General features: G+C 37.1%; 2 protein-coding genes and 3 pseudogenes across 2 annotated transcripts; 2 read left to right on the top strand and 3 right to left on the bottom strand.

Moving 5' to 3' along the window:
• LOC125477749 overlaps positions 1–1,011 on the bottom strand; it is an 8,014-nt pseudogene extending 7,003 nt beyond the window's left edge.
• An 80-nt stretch (positions 1,012–1,091) lies between these two features.
• On the top strand, positions 1,092–1,749 carry LOC125477751 (annotated as a pseudogene).
• A 2,871-nt stretch (positions 1,750–4,620) lies between these two features.
• Positions 4,621–7,544, bottom strand: LOC125477576 (rust resistance kinase Lr10-like). The gene is made up of 3 exons (XM_048584811.1): positions 6,865–7,544; positions 5,994–6,038; positions 4,621–5,777 (listed from the first exon to the last, which is right to left on the bottom strand). Exons 1-3 carry the CDS (start codon positions 6,896–6,898, stop codon positions 4,693–4,695), a joined length of 1,164 nt encoding a protein of 387 aa, XP_048440768.1. The 5' UTR covers positions 6,899–7,544; the 3' UTR covers positions 4,621–4,692.
• Positions 7,545–14,747: 7,203 nt separating this feature from the next.
• On the top strand, positions 14,748–17,991 carry LOC103947951. Its single transcript, XM_009358940.3, has 6 exons — positions 14,748–15,464; positions 15,541–15,752; positions 16,202–16,487; positions 16,586–16,659; positions 16,736–16,827; positions 17,362–17,991. Exons 1-6 carry the CDS (start codon positions 15,153–15,155, stop codon positions 17,592–17,594), a joined length of 1,209 nt encoding a protein of 402 aa, XP_009357215.2. The 5' UTR covers positions 14,748–15,152; the 3' UTR covers positions 17,595–17,991.
• On the bottom strand, positions 17,835–20,466 carry LOC103949449 (annotated as a pseudogene).
• Between the last annotated feature and the right edge of the window lie 1,240 nt (positions 20,467–21,706).

Raw genomic sequence — 21,706 nt, forward strand, 5'->3', positions numbered from 1 at the left:
CTAAGCGGTCGGCAAGGTCTCTGTCTTTGATAAAAATCGAATTTGATAAAGGGCCTTGGAATTCATACCAGTATCCTCCCACTTTCAACTGGATTTTTGGCCCATCGGGTTCTGAGCAATCGACTGTGAACAATCCGCAGTCAAGAGGATCTCCCACGCTTCTGAAGGGGAAGCCGACGTTCCCTACTATGTCATTGCAGAAATGGCCTGGACAATGTTTGGCGGGTTCCTCTGTTGAATATTCAGCAAAGTGCAGAACCACAAGGTGAGCAAGAACGGAGAGAATAAACAAAGCCACCGGAGCCGTCCGAGAATTCCCAGCTGATCAACAAGAAGAAAGCGCCGCAAAGGAAGAACAATAAGAAGATCTACACCTTCTCTAATTCAGAACAAGAGTGATGAATTGCACAGAGGTTCAGAATTCTTTGTTTGCAAAGAGAATGGTACCTTTCTTGATAGCCAATTCACTGTGGTTTGGCCGGAAAACGGCTCGAAAGTGGCTAACTATTTTTCAAGTTAGCCATTTTCGAGCCGTTTTCCGGCCAAACCACAGTTAATTAGCCGTCGAGAAAGGTACCATTCTCTTTGTCTTCTTGAGAAGTATGATTTTCATTTTTAAATAACTCGATTTTCCAGTTTTTCCGCTGGCTAGTCAATCTTGAGGCTATTTTCCGGCCATCTCCGGCAACCATTGGGCTTCCAAATGGTATAATCTTGTTCTACACTTTACTATCTTCATTTTGATATATTATGAGTCAAATTTGGTTAAGAAACGATTGAGTTACGAAACTTTGAAAATTGCCCAAACTTCCGGCCAAAAGCTCCAAGACACTTAACGGAGTTTTTAACAGAATAACCAAAATAATGAACGGTGGACAATCTCATGATCCATTTCTATTAATTTTCAATCTCAGATATCAAAATGATGTGTTATGCAAATTTCAGGATCATTTTGGCTATTTAGCCTAAAAAAAAAAAATTGTTCTTCTCCTACCCCTAAGCAGTACCCATCCATTTATACAGAGCCTGCTTCGCCACTTGCTTTCTTCTTTCGCCTTCCTCCCGTCGCTTCCCTTTCCGCACTATTCCAACTAATATTACCAATTTGCCCCTCAAAATCTACTGGAAGATACTGTTGGGGGATCATATCAAGACTGGTTGATTCTAGTGAAAGAAGTCGATTGTTGCAACCTTGAGATTAGCTTGTTGAATCCATTCTCTAGGAAGAAAACTGATCTTCCCAAAACATGGAATTTTTATCACAAGATGGTTCTCTCAGCGCTTCCCTCTGTCGAAAACTTTGTTTGCATGCTTGTTCATAGTCAACACCCGGAGCTTGCGTTTTGGGTCTGCGGAGCTCAATCATGGCTTAAACATAAGCTAGATGGTGAGCCGTATGAGGATGCTGTCTTCTCAGATGGAAGTTTCTATCTTCTAAGCAGTGATTATAGCATTTCGAAGATTAAGGTTACTAATGGGATTGCTGCCATCAGAACAGAGGATGATCATGAGATAAAAACAGATAGCCATTAAGTAAAAATGTCCGAGGAGCAGGAAAATTATGGTGTGTTGAAGTATCTTGTGGAATCTTGTGGAGAGCTTCTACTTGTTTGTAGGTTTTATAGCCCCGAACCTGATGCTGTTCTTGAAACACATGATTTCAAAGCATATAAACTGGATTTCAGCCGGATGGCATGGAAGAGGGTACATGATTTGGGCGATCAAATACTATTTCTAGGATTCAACTAATCATTTTTGAATCAGACATAGTCCGTTACATCACATTTTTTGTTCATTTCAAGAGCTAAGGTCTAAACTCATAATTTTATTTATGGTATTATTTCATGCATCGGAATTTCGTAAATGCTTATGAAGAAAATATTTTTCTCGTAATTGCTTTTGCTAATTAAAAAACCTTTGGTCAAAATCACATTATAATTTTTATTGAAAACAATGGGCATTTTGATATAGGTGTCTGTTTTTTAATTTTTTTAGACTAAACATCTATTCACTTTAGAAATTTGATTAAACATTTTCCTACAATTTTGGTGTCACGTGATTTTTATTTGCTTATTTTATAGTACTTAAATTACAAAACCTACCATATATTTTATCAAAGCAAAACAATGATGCCCAAAATCCTAAATTCTTCACGATAACAAAAAAAAAAAGTTTCCTAAATTCTTGCCTAACTTATATCTAAGAGATTCAATCAAAACAAATACTGCATAATACATATCCTCCTCCCTGCAGATAAGAAGCATTTGAATTTCATAATATATATTAATCATAATTATTTCCTACCATAAAATTTTTCCACGTGCATGATTTTGTTTTTCTTATGAAAAAAAAAAAAAAAAGGGTCTTCCACTCCTCTTCTAACCCTCTTAATTTGTAGCTGCAATTGAATTATTGCTTAATCATGAGAGCATAATATAGGTACACTTTGCCTTGTGCTTTGTTACGTTATTTAATGTACATTTTGGTATGTATATATATTTGGTACGGCATGTAAAGCGAGTTTGTACCGTAGCAGTTTTTTTGCACGATACGTAATGATAATTTAGTCCATAACACTTATTTGTACTTAAAGTAATATTATTTTGAACGTACCAGTCATTTGATACATAAAGTAATATTAATTTTAAAAGTATCAATCATTAATTTGGTACGTAAATAATATTAATTTTGAACCTACACGTCATTTGGTACATAAAGTGATGTTAATTTTGAACGTACCACTTATTTTGTATGTAAAGTAATATTAATTTTGAACATACCAGTCATTTGATACATAAAATAATATTAGTTTGAACGTACCAGTCATTTGATGTGTAAAGTAATATTTAATTTTGAATGTACCAGTCATTTGGTACGTAAAGTAATTACCGTAACAAACGTGTTTGTTATTGTAATTAAAAACATACTAAATATTGTTTGTGCAATGTGAGTTTGGAACGTACCATGTCATTTGGTACGTAAACAAATATTTAATTTTGAACGTACCAGTCATTTGGTATGTAAGATCTCACATCGCCCAAGGGAGTAATCTTTATATGTATATTCTCATCCCTACCTAGCACGAGACCTTTTGGGAGCTCACTAGCTTCGGGTTCCATGGGAACTCCGACGTTAAGTGAGTAGTGCGCGAGAGCAATCCCATGACGGGTCACCCACTGGGAAGTTGCTCGTCAGTTCCCAAAAACAAAACCGTGAGGAAATGCTAAACCCAAAGCGGACAATAACATGCTACGGTGGTGGAGCGGACCCGGGAAGTGATCCGTCTCGGACCGGGATGTGACATGGTACGTAAAGTAATTACCGTAACAAACATATTTTTTATTGTAATTAAAATATCTCATTCTTGAAGTTCCAATTAGGTAACCATGCCCTAGCTTGTATACATTATTTGCCATTCTTCTTACACGTTTTTTTGTGAATACTAATCTTTCTTGCAGGTTTCATATCTGCCTGCTTTTGAAAATTTGGTCAAATTGGAGCTGGTTCTTTGCCATCGCAATTATTGGGAATGTCTAACAGAGGCTTTGAAGAATTCACCTATTCTGGAACGTATTGTCTTTCAAAATAATGTAAGATATAATTCCACTTGTGCTATATGATATGTATCAAGAAAATATACCAGCCATAGTGGAGGATCCTCAATCCATGAAAGAAAGTCACAGTTCCTTTTCTTCACAGCCTGATGAGTTGCTTGGTTGCTATCTAATCGCTGCCAAGCACAATTACAAATTTCGAAACCAATCTCTTCCAAAATACAGCTTGTTGCAGAAAAACATTCTCCATGCGCATTATTTATATTAACTGCGCTCTTTAAATCAAGCTTCGATAACACCGATGTGAAGCCAAGCAAACACAAGATCCTCTCTTGTTTCCAAACGGGAACAAGATAAATTTGTAAAAACAACCACTAATTAAAATGAAAAATTTCATTCGAATTTCAAACATAGGAGATCACAAATTTCAAATGTGAAGATTAATTTCCAGACATTATCAACAAGCAGAAAATATTCCCCTAAAAAAGAGGCCACATAAAAATAAAAATCTTAAAAGGACATATTTGGAAACCGATAATTAGATTTTTAGCTTAAAAAAATACGTAATTTAAATAAACAACAAATGATGACGTGGTCGTTGGTTAAAGCGTCTTAATCAAATCTTAAAAAGAAACAAATGATTGATCTAAAAGTTGTTAAAAAATTGCAGAGGATTCTTATTATCCCTTTATTTTAATCATATTGGCGGCGTGCATCGATAATTTTGCTTAAGTTGATCATATGCAACATGCTTGTCGCTTGGAAATTCATCCAGCACCACCATAGGGTTATTTGTTCAAGTAATGGGGTACCGCCTATCCACTTATTTTCAAAGGTGCTGCAAAAACCCTGAAATTCAACACGGCTTCAATTCTCTTCACTGTTTGTCAAAATAGAATCACATGGCTTCGCAAGATGCATGAAGCGGGCACACTACTTTGGTCCACTGGCTCGAGCCACAAATGCAAATGTTTCATACATTTTGCTGGAAGGGTAGTAGGAGTGACACACTCACTCCTACTGTGTTGATTCATTCATATATATAGAAGAAAAAAAACAAAAAACAAAAATAAAATGCATACTTCATTATTTAGATTGCCTCAGAAAGCATAGATTCAATCAAGTAAAATACAGGTTTCTACTGTATTGATACCAATGTAGTAGAGGAATCTGCCGAGGATTTTGGAGGAGAAGACAAGTAAGGCTTGGGTGGTATCTGCAACGAATCAACACTCCCTTCCAACATATCTATCACTTCCTTCATCGCTGGCCGGTTTGAAGGATCAGTTTGTATGCACCACAAGCTCACTATGATCATCTTCCTCGCTCTTACTTTGTCTTCATCGTTCGTAACTCTCTGCAGACCAAGCTCCTCGTCCCGTTCAAGACGTTGGTAAATCCAATGCGGAAAATATATTTCACTTGTATTTTCAGCTTCAGTGTCGATGTTCCTTCTTCCTCCAACCATCTCTGAAAGCATCATTCCATAGCTGTACACATCAGACTTGTGCGAGACCTTTCCAAAGTTTCTAGAACATACTTCTGGAGCAATGTAACCTGTTGTACCTCTAGCTCCCAACATCGACACAATGCTCTCGTTCCTGTTGCATATTTTGGCAAGGCCAAAATCCGAGATTTTTGGGGTGAACTTTTCGCTTAGAAGAATGTTGTGCGGCTTGATGTCAAAATGCAAAATTCGTGTGTTGCAACCACGATGTAAGTACTCCAATCCTCGAGCAATACCCAGTGAAATTTGGTCCAGAGTTTCCCATCCCAAGTTATGATGATCATTCTTGGGAGTACTTGCATCAAATATGAACTTCTCGAGCGATCCATTAGGCATGAATTCATAGATCAGAGCTCTCTTCGAACCCTCAAAACAGTAGCCCAACAAGGAGACAATGTTGACATGGGAAGTTCTACTAATGGATGCCACTTCATTCATAAATTCTTCTCCATCTCCTTTCAGTTTGGTCAAGACCTTCACTGCTACAAGACGGCCGTCCTTTAACTTCCCCTTGTAAACAGCACCATAGCCTCCTTGTCCTAATTTTTCTTTGAAGAAGTTGGTCATTTTCTTGACCTCCGAATAGCTATGCCTTTGAACTTGAAGCGGCCCATAGCTCCTTAGAAAGGCCTCAACAATTTGATGTTTTTGGATACGCTTCTTCCAAAAGAAACAGCAGACAACAACTAGAACGACGATGACAGAAGCTGCACCAACTGCTAAAGAAGAGTTAAATTTGATTGAAGGTATGTTATGCAGAGCAATCAATGGACTTTGCCAACGTGTTTAAACACTTGCTCATTCCGTGATTTCTTAGAAAATTAATCCAGAGGGATTGGGGAATGATTGATTTCCGTCCTTTGGTTCTAATGCTTGTCCTACATGACTATCCATATCAATTATATATTTAAATGTGGAGATATCAATCTTACCTAGTCCGAGCTTCAATTTCAACTGCTTATGTCCTGCAACTTGAACTGCAAAGAAAACTGCTGTTAGTTAAACTGAAAATATGACTTTAGCCCTTCAAACTCAATTTTCCTCATATAAAACCCTACATAACTTTTTTACTCAAAGAAAACCCAATGATTAGGATCCACAAAAGCAAATTCATTAACTTCATATTAATTCACACATTTTACATTTTTCACATGCCTAAAATACCCCTATTACATACTTGATGTAGACAATTAATTGTAAGGAAATAGTAAATGATTTTGCAACAAGAAAAAAAAAAGACATTAATGTTTAAAATTTATTGCATATTAATTTTTTAGAAAGGTTTTGAATTTTCATAAAACTATTCGATTCAGTTTTTTCACCCTACTCTTGAATACTTTTGAATTTATCCCTTTTTATTAATATATTAGAACATTGTATTTCATTATCTACATGCACATTAATTTACCTACAACAATTATAACATGGTGTAATATAATATCTCTTTTTTACAATGATGCAAAATAATGTTTATACCAACAACAAAACGTGTCTAACATATGTACTAATTGCATGGAAAATAATTTACCTATATTAAGAAGGAATGTAGTTCGATGCATAGTATTAAAAATATTATGTTACACCCATGTTTATATAACAATAAAACATGCCTAACATATCTAACAATACATGGAAAATAATTTACCTACAAGTTAGAGAAATGTTTTTTGGTTGGGTGTAGCATAATTTTTTTTAATAATTGGAAAAATGAAATATAACTAGGTGTTGTGTAATTTTTTTTATATAATTAGATGGAACGATATAGTAAGTATGGTAAGCATTTTCGCAGCTATCACTACTTACTGTATAAATTTTTTGGTTTATGGTGGTGTTGCATTTGAAAAGGGTCAGATAGTGTGTGAATAATTCTACGTCAGGGATTGAAGAAGCGCTGGGAAGACTCAAGTCGTCGAAAACTCCGTCGTTGCAGGGATCCTTTTCTAAGCGGTCGGCAAGGTCTGTGTCTTTGATAGAAATCGAAGGTGAAAATAAAGAGCCTTGGAATTCATGCCAGTACCCTCCCTCTTTCAATTGGATTTTTGGCCGGTCGGGTTCTGAACAGTCAACTGTGAACAATCCGCATTCAGGAGGATCTCCCGGGCTTTTGAAGGGGAAGCTGATGTTGCCTACTATGTCACTGCAGAAGTGGGCTGGACAATGTTTGGAGGGTTCCGCTTCTGAATATTCAGCTGAGTGCAGAACCACAAGGTGAGCAAGAACGGAGAGAATAAACAAAGCCACCGGAGCCATCCGAAAATTCCCAACTGATCAACAAGAAGAAAGCGCCGCAAAGGAAGAAGAATAAGAAGATTTACTGCTCCTCTAATTCAGAACAAGAGTGATGAATTGTAGAGGTTCAGAATTCTTTGTTTGCAATATATTAACACCCCTGTTGACTTGGAATTTGGAGACTGGAAGACCTGCGGGAACTAACCATTTAAATGTTGCTCGACTTAAAAGACTTCCATGGCCTACTAGGCGAGTTTCCTTCTCAACTTCCCCACCGACAAGCACCAGAAAGACTTTGACCCCTTCACTCTTCAAAGATAACATTCAAAAATCCTTGCAACTCCTCTGAACCACACAGATTACGGAAACGATCGTTGCGTTCCGCCTTGCTTTCAGGTCTACTTATTTGTGTGAGCACTGAACAGCTTCATAGCTGAAAAGCATCTCCTGGTAGTAGTACTAACATTGGAATTTAATTTAGTAAAACGTCATATGGATTGAACTCTTAAATATAATTTTTTGTGCCATATCTCTTAAATATAAATTGAATACTAGAGTTTATTTTACCATTTCTCTTTTTTTTTTACCACTTTGAGAACGTTTTCAATTTTTTTTTAAATTTATTTTATAATAGGTGACCGTTGCACAAGATTTAATCCAACGTGGGGATCTGACCTAAAAAAACGCGTACCCTCATGCTTCCGGAACGTTGTGGCTCTGAGTTGAGAATTAATTGATAAATCGAAAAGTCCATTCAATTTCTCGATAACATCGAAGGGGAACAAGAAGGAAAATGACACCTTATAGACCTAACAGTTTCTGACACGCTATCAAAATGATACGAAAATAACGGGTTTTGGATCAACACAATAACTAATTGGATTAATATCGGGTGACCCATTAAAAACCCGTTAACACGACATGAAAATAACGGGTTTCAGGAGTGACCCATTAAGAACCCGTTTTCTTAACGGTTATACACGCGGGTAACACGTGGGTAACCCTTTTCAACCCGTTAAAAAAAATAAATTATAATTTAAAGTTTAATTGCTAAAAATTTTATTATAAAATACAATAGCCATATTGTATATATTGATATATTCTATATTAAATATATTTTTTTTGTATTATTATTCTACATAAGTTAAAAAATTTAAGTTTTATTCATTTATTTATTTTTATTATGAGAGTTTCTTATTATCATTAATAGGATAAATTTTACTTAACATGTTGTTGTCCAAAATTAAAATCAACTAGTATAGAATTAGTGTAGGCAATACGACATCCCTACAAGTATGAAAAATGTGAAAGAATATATAAACACTCGTGATTCATCATTTCTCCACGAGTAGACAATGGTTACACTTACATTATCGTTTAGATTTTTAAAACCCTCCAAACCGTCATGAATAGTGTTTTTTATTTGAGTGTAAAAGTAATAAAAGTAATAATAATTATGTAGAAATGTAAAAAAAAAAAAAATATATATATATATATATATATATATAATCACTTGTAATGACAAGCTTTACAACTTTCGTGAAGGGGTCAACGTCGAAATCCAACAATATAATCCATAAACCTTAGATTTGTATTTAACCGTCGATTGTCGTTTAGGCTTTATTCTTTATCTTGAATTTCATTTTCTTAATTTTCTTTTTTGAAAACATCTTCTGGGGGATGTAGGAAGATGAACGGTTTGGATCCTTGATTTCACGTCCCAATATTTACGATTAATTGAAATATGAGTTGATGTTATATAGTTTATAGATACATCATAAACACCAAGCAATATTTTCACTAACGGTAAAACTCTGAACATAATATCAACGATCCAAACCTTTCATCTTCTTATATCCTCTAATAGATCATATTTTCAAAAAAGAAAATATGAAAAAACAAAAATTGGTGAGAAAAATGAAGCATAAATGTAAACAATAATCGATGGTTAAATTTTAATCTATGGTTTATATGATTACAGTGGCACATTTCAAAGTTAAGCCATTCACGAAAGATGTAAAACTTATCATTACGAGCGTTTATATATTTTTTCTATATTTTTCACACTTTTACATTAATTAAAAAAACTATTAAAGACTTTACTTAAACAATAGCCAGAGGATAAATGAGAAGAGAGTGCTAATTTAGAAAGCCACACTGAAAATATCATCAATATAACTCTTGAAGACGATATATCAAGCCAAATTTCCAATACCGTTTCCCATGGTGATTGATGAAAATTGAAGAGTTTGATTGTAAGAAAGTGTGTAAGGTTCCAAACCTTGAAACATAACTCCCTAAATTTTGCAAATCTTTTGAACATTTGATATTTTGTAATGTTCTAATGTTTTTATTTTTATTTTTATTATGCTCTTATTTTGGGTATGTAAATATGTAATACTTGAAAGACAAATGCGTTTTTTTGTTTTGAATGTGATAATATGGTATGTATATACTTATTTAATATTATGTTTTTTTATTTGATTATTTATTATTTAAAATATATTTTCCTTAACAGATAACGGATCGGATCATATTATCTGTTAATATTATCGGGTCGGGTTATTTTACTCATTTATTTTAACAGGTGTTACACGACACGACCCGTTAAGATATCGGATATGACACGAAAACGATACGAATACGAGAAACGCGACACGAATGTCATGTGCGAATCCCGCCATACGCATGTGGCCTCCATGCCACCAATCGCAACCATGTTTAGTAAAGCCTTTCAGATCTTTTCCATTTAGTCATTAGATAACGCTCAAACTCATGACCCAATCGATACACCCACTCCCACACACACTCAAATTACCTAAATTGCCCTTATCTAACCACAAATTTCAACCACCTCATAGAGTATTTTCTTCTCTTATTCAACACATAATCAATAATGTCACTCAATGCAACGATCTAAAATTTTTATTTACTTATACATGAGAATTTTAAATTTGAATATCATGAATGATGCGCAAAGTCTAGTTTAGCCGAACCCTACCATCCCTTTCGTCTAAATATATTTTTGTATTACAAAAACCAATAATTTGACTCAAATTACAATATATAACTTTAATGATACAAAAATGGAATATATCAATTATATTTTAAATATTTTTACAAACGTAAAATGGTACAAAACGTAACTTGTGTTTTGCTTTTGGAAAAAAAAAAATCCAATTTAAAAGCCTCACAAATATTCAACAAAAAACAAGATTGTAATTTTCTAAATTGAGTGCCCCCATCACATTAAGTCATGGGTGCCAAAGTTGTTGGCAATTTGTTTTGGGTTGTTTTATTAGCACCCCACATCTTTATGAATACACCCCACGTCTAAAATGTGCCTCCAAAATTCCAACTTTGTCGTCTATTTTTCTGAAGCCACCCCATCCGCATGTATTATTCGTGGATTCTCTTCCCAACACCTTCTGTTACATCCCACATCGCTCAGGGATGTGGATCCTGTAAGCTTTATGTGTATATTCCCATCTCTACCTAGCACGGGACCTTTTGGGAGCTCATTGGCTTCGGGTTCCATCAGAACTCCGAAGTTAAGTGAGTAACGCGCGAGAGCAATCCTAGGATGGGTGACCCACTGGGAGGTTCTCGTGTGAGTTCCCAGAAACAAAACTGTGAGGGTGTGGTAGGGGCTCAAAGCGGATAATATCATGTTACGATGGTGGAACGGGCCCGGGATGTGACAATTGGAGTGGTCGAGGCCCAAAGCGGACAATATCGTGCTACGGTGGTAGAGCGGGCCCGGGATGTGATGGGGCCCTGGGTCGGAATGTGACAATTTGGTATCAGAGCCTATAAACCTGGCTGGTTGTGTGCTGAAGAGGACGTCAGGCCCCTAAGGGGGGTGGATTGTTACATCCCACATCGGCCAGGATAGTGGATTTTGTAAGCCTTATATGTATATTCCCATCTTTTTAGGAGCTCATTGACTTCGGGTTCCATCGAAATTCCGAAGTTAAGCGAGTAGCGCGAGAGCAATCCCAGGATGGGTGACCCATTAGGAGGTTCTCGTATGAGTTCCAAAAAAAAAAAAACCGTGAGGGCGTGGTCGGAGCTCAAAGCCGACAATATCGTGCTACGGTGATGGAGCAAGCTGATAGGAGCATATTTAGGCGACTTACTTAGCTTGTTTTCGTGCATCTATGTTGTTAATTCATAGTTGTTTTAGTAGTTTAAGCCATTTTCGTGTGTTTTTAGGTTCATATGGCTAAGGAAGCAAAAAGATGCATTTTGGAGCATTTTGGAGCAAAATTGGACTTGGAATGGATAGCATATGATTGGAGCCAAAGTGTTGGACGAATTTGAAGGCCTTGTATTCATTTTGGACATAAAACAAAGGGCCTAGCCCATTCTCTCTTAAACCAACCCCAAGGCCATGCATTTCCTTCCAATTCCAAAGCCCACAATCACTTCAAAAGCCATGCAAAGAACCATCCATTCCATAAAAAACAATCCATCAATTCACATGCAAAACCACCATTAACACACATGCACCCAAACAAAGCCAACCTAGCTAACCCTACATGCATTCTTTATGCAACTCTTCATCATTCCACCATTCATTCTTTATTCCACAAACAAGTCACATGCATTTCCACCTTCCTACTTCATCATTTCACCACATTCTCCCTCTTTAACTCATTTCATTATTCATTCACTTTGCATTCATTCAATTCCACCCCACATGCACCCTTTATTCTTCATCATTGCAACCATGGCACATTTACACCAACAAAATAACTCCCATGCCATGACCTACTCATATTCCCATTTCCTTTCCAACATCTCACATGCATTTCCACCTTCCTACTTCATCATTTCACCACATTCTCCCTCTTTAATTCCACATGCATTCACTTCATCATTACACCACCACTCATTCTTTAATTCCACATGCAATTCTTCATCATTCCTTCACACAAATGCTTAAACAAACATCCATATGTTCCCTCCACTCCTCCTATAAATACCCTTGCATTCCCATTCATTCATATCATCTCATTCACAACACAACAACACACCACAAACACATTCCTCTCTCCCTTAGAATCCAAAAACCATCTTCCATTTCCACCACTCCTCATCCATTTCCATAATTCCCCAATCCATTCAACACACCAACAACATCCCTTAGACCTTGTGCCACAATAAAGAGGAAGAGAAGAGTGCCTAAACGTTCATACAATTCAAGTTTGAGTTGTTGGAATGTTTAGGTGTTTCTTTGATTTCAATGCTTAAATTCAATTCTCTTTGTTTTTTACGTATGAGGAATGGAAGAGAAGAGTGCCTAAACGTTCATACAATTCAAGTTTGAGTTGTTGGAATGTTTAGGTGTTTCTTTGATTTCAAAGTTATGAGGAACTAAACCCCCCCTTTAGCTAGGGGGTGATTCGAAATATATGTTTATGCTTGCAATATGATTTGAGTACTTCTAATTACGTTTCATAAGTTGTGAATTCAATTTGTTTAACTATTTGATTGATAACCTATTTATGTATGTTTATTGAGAGTCGACGCTTAATTTTCATGCATGAATTTGACGCTAGAATATAAGTGAGTTTCACGTAATAGTTATGAACTTATATTCACAAGTAGTGGAGGTTGCTTATAAACAATCGCGTTAAACAAATTCTTGGCATAAGTTTCATGCAATCATAGTAACGAATGCCTCGTCAACACTTATAGTTTTCATATTGCTTAATGATTCTTGCTTGTATCTCTATTATGCAATTCATGTAGGGAACTTGTGAGGAATGCTTTGGATTGTCGTATGCAATCATCCAATTCATTAACTTAAGGAAAACTTGACGGTTAATTTAAGCGGACCTAATTAACCCCGGGTGTTGAGAATTCATGGTTTATTGAAAAGCAATTGGAAATCGTTTTATATGCAAGTATAACATGTATGGAGATGAACCCCTTAGCTAGCCATTCCATCCATTCTATCCCTTTGTTTTATAATTCTTCCTAGTTTATTAACTTGTTTTGTTATTACAATTTTCATCAAAACACAATCCCCCTTTACTTTATTGTTCAATTTAGCTAGAAATCAATTTAGTTTATGTCTTTAAAGTATTTTGAGTCTTTTGGTTTGTCTTAGTGTTTTAACGTTTAGTTTCACATTCTTTGAGTCTAGTTTAGTGTTTTATATTGTTTTTACGTTTTTGAGTCAGTTTCCAAGAGATTAACAATCCCTCCTAATCCCCGGTCCAGAACGATCCCTACTTACACACTTCACTACAATTGACAAAAAGAGGGTTTAATTTGTGTGCGTATAATTCTCACATCACAAGCCTGGGATGTGGTGGGGTCCCGGGTCAGGATGTGACAGCTTCAATCCAAACAAACGTCTCAAAGAATAGTTATTATTCTCTCTCTCTCTCTCTCTCTCTAGGACATCCTCTGCTTCACTAAACTGTGTTGATTTAATTTAACTTTGTTTTTGTTGAATTTGATGACTTTTCAGGTTTGTGAACAATTTGAGAGGATCGTCGATGATGGAGATTGCCGCGCTTACGAGGATTTTGGGGTGGATGAGGTTTATTTTGGACTACATAACTTAATTCGTCAGGGTAAAAACGAAAATTTAACTGAAAAAATAAAATTAACGGATGTATTCATAAGATTGTGGAGTGTTAATAGAACTTCTTGCACTTTAATTATTTATATTTAAGTCACCTCCTCCAACCTTAGGCTATGGGCTAAATTCCCTCCCAAACTCAATCCAACCCAAGGAAATCTTTGGGCTAAATGCTAAATAGGGAACTGAGGTCAGATTCCCCCCAAAATTTAGCCCAACAGTAAGTGTGGGCCCCATCGAAGGGATTGCTTTTCAGCATTTGGGCACCAAACGCAGCCCACGATGACGCCTAACGTGTGAGGCTTCTGACCGTCAGGGACCCACCCATGTGGACCTGTTGGCCACGTTCTGCATGAGCCCCAACAACTCCTTCCATCCAACGGCCTAGATTCAAATTTCTTTTTTATTTTTTATTTTTTATATTTATATATTATTGAATCCAACGGCTGAGATCGAATATAATCAAATCTAACGGTAAAATAAAAGATCTAACGGTCCAAATTTAAATCCAATAGCTTTGAAGGCTTGCTTTGTGGAAATTTTAGTGATTTTTCAATATTTATCAGAATTTAAATATTTTTTTATTAAAATATTCATAAAATTAATTTACAATAGTCTACATATTTATATATTTATTTTAAAAAATTAATTTAAGAAAAAAATTAGCCTAAGTTCATTTTTTAATAATCCGGCTAAAATTTTAGGTCAAAAGGGTTTTAGCAGAAAAGTTGTTTCTATATTAAAAACTAAATTTTTTGAGCTAAAAAAATTTGATTTTTAACCAAAGAATTAGAGATGATCTTAACAATAAGGATTTAAAAAAAAAAAAAAAAAAAATTTTGTTCTTCTCCTACCCCTACGCAGTTCCCATCCATTTATACAGAGCCTGCTTCACCATTTGCTTTCTTCTTTCGCCTTCCTCCCATCGCTTCCCTTCCCCACTATTCCAACTAATATTACCAAATTGCCCCTCAAAACCTTACCCATATCATCGTTTTCTTCTTCCGTCGCATCCATAGGGTTTTGCTATTCCGACTCAGCCCCCGCAACGCCAATCGTTTCCGATCCGATTCCCCCACTTTTCTCGATTAACCCTAATTTTGACAAACCCTAGAGGCGCCGATCCCCTAAATACCATCGCCCAGTTGTTTTCGGTTTGTACCATTCCCGTTGACTTTGTTTCTGGGTTTAAGACGCTCTGCGTGCAGAGGAGCACCGGATATAAGGCTCTCGTTGAGCCAGTTTCTGCTTCGCCGTTCACGCGATGTTGGGTACGGGATTGCAGTTTAGGCACGGCCGCGGAGAGGATCGATTTTACAATCCGGCGAGAGCTCGTAAGGCCCACCAGAACCAGAAGGCGGAGCAACTTCGCAGAGCTCAGAGCGACGTCACGCCCAGCCCGTCTCCTTCCTTGAAGGGTAACCCCAACCGCGAGCCGGAGAACCGGACGGCGTCTGATGAGCCGCCCAAGCCCGTCGCCGTGCCTGCTTTTGAGCCCGTCGTGGAGCCCTTGAGTAATCTCGAGCGGTTCTTGCAGTCGATCTCTCCGTCCGTCCCCGCCCAGTACCTCTCCAAGGTGTTTGCTTGAATCTAATTTGTGTAATTTTTTGGGTTTTTTTTTGTTAATCTTGTAATTAATTGTTTGGTTGCAGAGGACGATGAGAGGATTGAGTACATGCGACGTTGAATATCAGCCATACTTTGTTCTTGGGGATTTATGGGAGTCCTTCAAGGAGTGGAGTGCTTATGGTGCAGGAGTGCCTCTGATTTTGAATGACAGTGACTCTGTGGTTCAGTACTACGTCCCTTACCTGTCCGGCATTCAAATACACGGCCACTCTGCGAAATTGGCAACTAAGACTAGGTATACATTTTACTCCATACTTTTGGCTTAATTCAATTTATCATTTGTTTTGTCGTTTAGAAGAATTTTGATATAGTTCTAGTTGGTTATAGTCAAATGCATGCATTGTTTGTATTTTCTTTCATGATAGTGAATCAGTGATAAGTGTACCGTTATCTCTCTGCAAAATGATTTTTGTCCTGCATTTACTCCGAGGTAAATCCAAAACTGAATTTGAGAATTTGTTTGTTGTTCTTAATTGTATGGCGCGTGCACTTATGGTAAATGGGTTTCATGGATCACTATGTTTGTTTACTCCTTGCATCAGAATATATACTTTTAACGGAATCAGTGTATACTGACTATTGCCCGTTGCTTACTTTAGTTTACATATTTGCTTTTTGTCAAAACATGAATGGTTTATTTCATTCATTTATGTTATTCAAAGATTGATGGTCGTTTATTGACAGGCGACTAGATGAGGACAGTGATAGTGACTTCAGGGATTCTAGCAGTGATGGTAGCTGTGATTACGAAACTGATAGGCTAAAATATTTGAGTGAGCAGCGGAATCACCAAATTCTGACTAGTGAAATTCCTCGTAGGATAGAAAGATTATCTTTGAGAGACCCGCATTTACCACCCCATGAAGACTGTTCCAGTGAGGAGGGCGAATCTATAAATTCTCAAGGTTCCTTACTGTTTGAGTATTTTGAACGGGACCTTCCTTATTGCCGTGAGCCTTTAGCTGACAAGGTTATAATTTCATTTCTCTCTAGCATCAATAGTAATATATCTTGCTATTTATGACCTCCCTTTTTTCGGATGTTGTTCTGAACTTTCCCTTTCTACAGATACTCCATTTTCCTGAGCTAAAGACACTAAGAAGCTGTGATCTACTGTCACCCAGCTGGATATCTGTTGCATGGTACTATAGATCACTGTTTTCGTTTACTCGTTGTACACTGTCGTGTGACTAATTGGTTTTGGTATGACCTTTTCAGGTATCCAATTTATAGGATTCCAACAGGACCAACTCTAAAGGATCTTGATGCGTGCTTTCTAACATACCATTCACTTTTTACACCCATGAGAGGTACTTTTTAACCCTTTTAGTTTTGCTTAGGATGAAAGTTTGTTCCCTGACATTTGGTCTGCATAATTGATACTCTTGTGATGACATGTTATTTCATTTTGATGTTTTGGTCTGATTTTATAAATTGTAATCATACATCATAAATGAGATACCACGTTGTTTCGTTTGGTGCTTTGGTCTGATAATATATCTTTTATTCATATAGCTTAATGAAATAACAAACCATAAACCATATATTAGTTTAACTGCTTATGTAGTTAGATTGATTTCTTACAGATTTTATCTTCTAATTTTAGCATTTACTACAATGTGGGGATTTAGCATTATTGATTAAATAAAGTTAATGTCAATGCACAACGTATGCTGATATCTGCATTATGCCCAAGTTTATCTTGTCTTATCCCCTGTACATGCATGCTTCCACGTCAAAATGGATGTACAATATGGTAGACAGATATCAAGGATGATTCATTACGTGTGAAGTATAACTAGATTTTAAATGTGAAACTTGTCTCTTCTTTGATTATGTTTCAGGTGTACAAGATGACTGTGCTCCTGTATTGACATATCCAAGTGACATGGATGGTGTCTCTAAGATGTCGTTACCTGCTTTTGGCCTTGCTTCATACAAATTCAGTCGTTCATTGTGGACTCCGAGTGGTGGATCTGAAAGCCAGTCAGCCGGCTCTCTTTTGCAGGCTGCTGACAACTTTCTAAGAACGCATCGGGTCAATCACCCAGATTTTCTGTTTTTTAACCGTAGATGATATCAAGATGATGCTAACTGTGATGCTACTGCCACCGTTCTAGACGTGAAGCCTTTTGCACGGGTTACTTGTGAAAAGTCTCTTTATTTTGTTAAACTCATGGTGGCAATTTGGTTTGCGGTGATTCTGTCGTTTGGTTTTCTGTTATTTACTAAAGGAGAAAGAAAAGAAAAGAAAATGAAAAAAGAGAGGATGAAGGGTAACCCACAGAAGAAAAGTGAAGCTTTTGGCATGAGATGAAAGAGGCTCAGTAAAAAGTGAATAGAAGGAAAATATAGTTAGATAATCTATAGAAGGTCTAGCTCTAAATGGAAGTTACTGCTTTTGATGTAAACAAGTTTTTATCTTGCTTGTTTCCGTTGTTTTTTGTTGGTAGTAAGAAGAGTACATTAACTATTAAAAAAAGAAAAACCGGGCTCTTTTTTATGCCGTGATATGATGTTAATTATTAGTATGTAATCCTGTCTACAGGGGGTTTTGATTTAGATTAAACTGTAAGTGTTAGTTTTTTCTTCGCCAAATGTGTATCTGAATCGCATCCGTTAATGATGGAAATGTGTTTTAAGAGTTTTGTTAGCTGTTGCCTGATGATTAGACGTGCTGTTTTACAGTCGACATCACTTAATGGGACAAGGCTTTGTTGTAACGCTTTAAGCGTGTTTTGTTGCTGCTTATCTGTCTGGTTTGTGATCTATGTTCCTCTTGCTAAATGAAATCAAGTTGAAGGAGTCGGTCGTCATTCTTTTGTCATGGCAGCTGGAGGAAGAGTTTTTATATTAATCTCGTGTTTTAAGCTCTCAGATTTATAAGGGAAACAATTCTTTCATAACGAATTGGAAGTGAGGAGAAATTAATCAGCATCGTTTTCAAGCAGCAAGTCATGAAACTTTGTCTCCAAAGCCTCGGAACATATCCGACTCATCATCCGATAAAACGACGTCAGATCAGATATCTGCTCTATCGACATCTTCACGATGAAGGCCTTCGCAACTTTCTCCCTCTCCTCGCACATCTTCAGTTGTTTCATGTATGCAGAAGCGTTTCTTACTGTTGCCCCCATCTGCTTCAGCCTTCTTTCTTGCTGCAAGCTCAATGCCGTATTCGCCTGATATCACACCATTCGGAACAACACACCATTAAAATCGAACTATCATGACAACCTACAAGAACTAGGAACTATGTTGCGGGTTGGTTATACTGTGTGGAGATGTTTTAATACTGACCTCCAGAAACTCAGCTCCGATGTCGAGTTGATCAGACTCTGCCGGAAACAATTCCACGCTTCGAGCACATGTTTCTTGCTACTGTGAGGCTCGTTACGATGTTCCTCCTCTTCATCTCTTGATCATGGTTAAGCTTTGGAGATTTTGGCACACATGCTGTGGTTCCATTGAGCTTCTTTTCGTAAGCTCTCACTGCTTTAACAAATTCCTGCAGATACAATTAATTTTGACCATAAAATTGGCAAAAAACAAACCAAAAACATGACAAACTAGAAGAAATTCAGTTCGTGCCTGATATGCAGACGGGCATCCTGGATACTCAAAATCATCCGAATCGAGTTTTCGCATTCTCTCCGGATGAAACTGAAGCCCCATGATAAACTTACCCTCGTCGGGATTATAAGCATCCGGATCATAAAATCCTTCAACCAAACCATCCGGAGAGAAAGCCATCGGCACGAACCGCGGCGCCAATCTCTTCACCCCCTGATGGTGATAACTATTCACAGATATCTCCATTCTCTCACCATCCAAAGAGTCTTTAAACCATCCATGCAAAGGTGTATTTTCCACCACCTTCACCACATGCCTATGCCCGTCGTAATTCTTATAGCTTATGTGAGCAACTCTGAGAGTATTTTCGGGGCATTCTTTCGACAGCTCGCTCTCAACGTCTTGATAGAGCGTGCCGCCGCATGTGACATTAAGGACTTGGGAGCCTCTGCATATTCCCAAGTACGGGATGTTTCTTTCTAGGCATAGCTTTGCAAGCCCTAGTTCTATTGAATCTTTCTCTTTGTCGATGGCGGTGTCGTTTGCATGGAGCTTTCCGATCTCTTCTAGCTCTCCGGGAGAGAAACCGGAGAGCTGCGCATCATAATGGGACGGATTGATGTCTTCGCCTTCACAGAGAAGGACTCCGTGGATTGGCTCGAAGCTTTGGAGCAGCATGTGGACTCCGCTGACTCTTGGGACGATGACAGGTACTGCTCCATAGCTTACTAATAGGTCTAGATGATATTCTCCTGTCCCATATGTTCAGAAATGAGAAACACGTTTTATTTAACACACACGGTTGGTTTAACAAACGATAATTTTTGAACGTCTGCATTTAGACGAGTTGGCAACAGCAATATTCTCTCCATTTGCATCAAAGTTTGGTTTAAGAAAACGATAATCTATGTAACATATCTGCATTTAGTCAAGTTTAAAGCAATATACTCTCTTTGCACTATAGTTCGAATTCTCCGTTTGGATTAAATAAGAATAAATCGAGAAAGAGCACATAGTTTTATTGTTGAACAAGGAAAATCAACATCTGAAAATCTGAGCAATGTAACGTCCAAAAACAGAAAAACAGAAAAACCACCTAAGATGTGTGAAAAATACGTGACGGAATCAATAGTTTAAGCAAGATATATGGAGACAGATGGAAACTAACCCACAAAATCTACAAACTTGTTCTTGCAGACGGTTCGTCGGGAGACGATAAGAACCCGAGGCAAAACCGTGGACAAATCTGAATTAGCCATGGATTGTGGATACACAGTGACCAGTTGCACAGAAATTAAGAGACAGAGATATGGAGTGTGTGCGTGTGCGTGTGCGTGTGCGTGTGCGTGTATATATAGAGAGAGAGTGCTTAGTAATTAATTGATCGGGAATTTCAGACTCAAGTCTTAAGACTGAGGTGTAATGCTGATTAATTGCTGATTATATATGTGACAGTGAATGGAGACGAAAATCTGGGAAGATTGATTTGTCCATGTCGTTTTGTTTCCTTGTTTGATGGCTTGGATTTTCTTTCGTTCTTTGGTTTGGTCAACGTGTTGCGTTGTATTCGTCTAGGCGCCGCGTATCTAACATATGTATGCCAAAGGAATTGGCCAATTATCCTTTATTTTCGTGCCATCTTGTTTAGCTTAGCGTTGTCTTAGGGAATTTGGATAATTACTAATTATTAGGATTTTGGATGATGCCTTAAATCCAAAGGTCAAGCTGAGAATCACTGAATCGTGTTTTTATGAACACGAGTATCAATAGGTGAATACTGGTATGATCGTTTAAGTGGATCAAGTATTAGTGAGATGTAAAAATAATACGAGTATCAATAGGTGAACTTTAGTGTGATCGCTTATGTGGATTGAACATCTATTCAACAATGATTTATAGTTAAACAAAATTGAAGCATAGAAAGGTTTATAGAAAAGAAGATTTCCGGGAAAGGAGAGTAACAATGCAATGACATGTTATGTACTATCACGTAGAAATAGTCCATGCAGTCTAGCATGCATTGCCACAGTAACATCTTCGATATAAGCTTCTATCTTATTTGTGGGGTTTCACTTTCACTAGTGGTGGGTTTTTTTTTTTTTTAATAATAAAGGGAACAACTAGTGACAAGTCACAGTTAATCACCACTTCCAATACACAATGCTGGCCCATACCATGTGATAGACCCTATCTAACATACAGTGGAGGCCCAAGATGGGATGGGCTGCTGTTTTTTAATGTTGGCCCAATATAGAAGGGGTAATTTTGAGATTAAATAGTTGTTGCTGGTTTAGTGATGTGGACTGTGGCACGGGGACCAATCAACATCCAAGATTTAAAAGGGTGACCTGCTATTTCCGGTATGACAACCCGGGAATCTGGCAATCCGACAATCCAACCTGCGCTCTTGCAACTTGTCCAAAACCTATTTCCGGATACGTATAATCCGGTATAACAAGTACAATGATATAATTATTTGAAATTTTTTCGTTTAAGTTTATAATCAATTATTTTCATATGCTTGGTGTACTGAAATGAATTTTCGACAAACTGAAAAATTTATCCAAATAAAGATCTACAATAACTCGGCGTAAAGATTAATTGTCACACGTATAC

Source organism: the organism of the source record quoted next, unplaced genomic scaffold (assembly GCF_019419815.1).
Source record: "Pyrus x bretschneideri cultivar Hongxiangsu unplaced genomic scaffold, Pyrus_bretschneideri_v1 Contig22, whole genome shotgun sequence".
Lineage (NCBI taxonomy): Eukaryota > Viridiplantae > Streptophyta > Magnoliopsida > Rosales > Rosaceae > Pyrus > Pyrus x bretschneideri.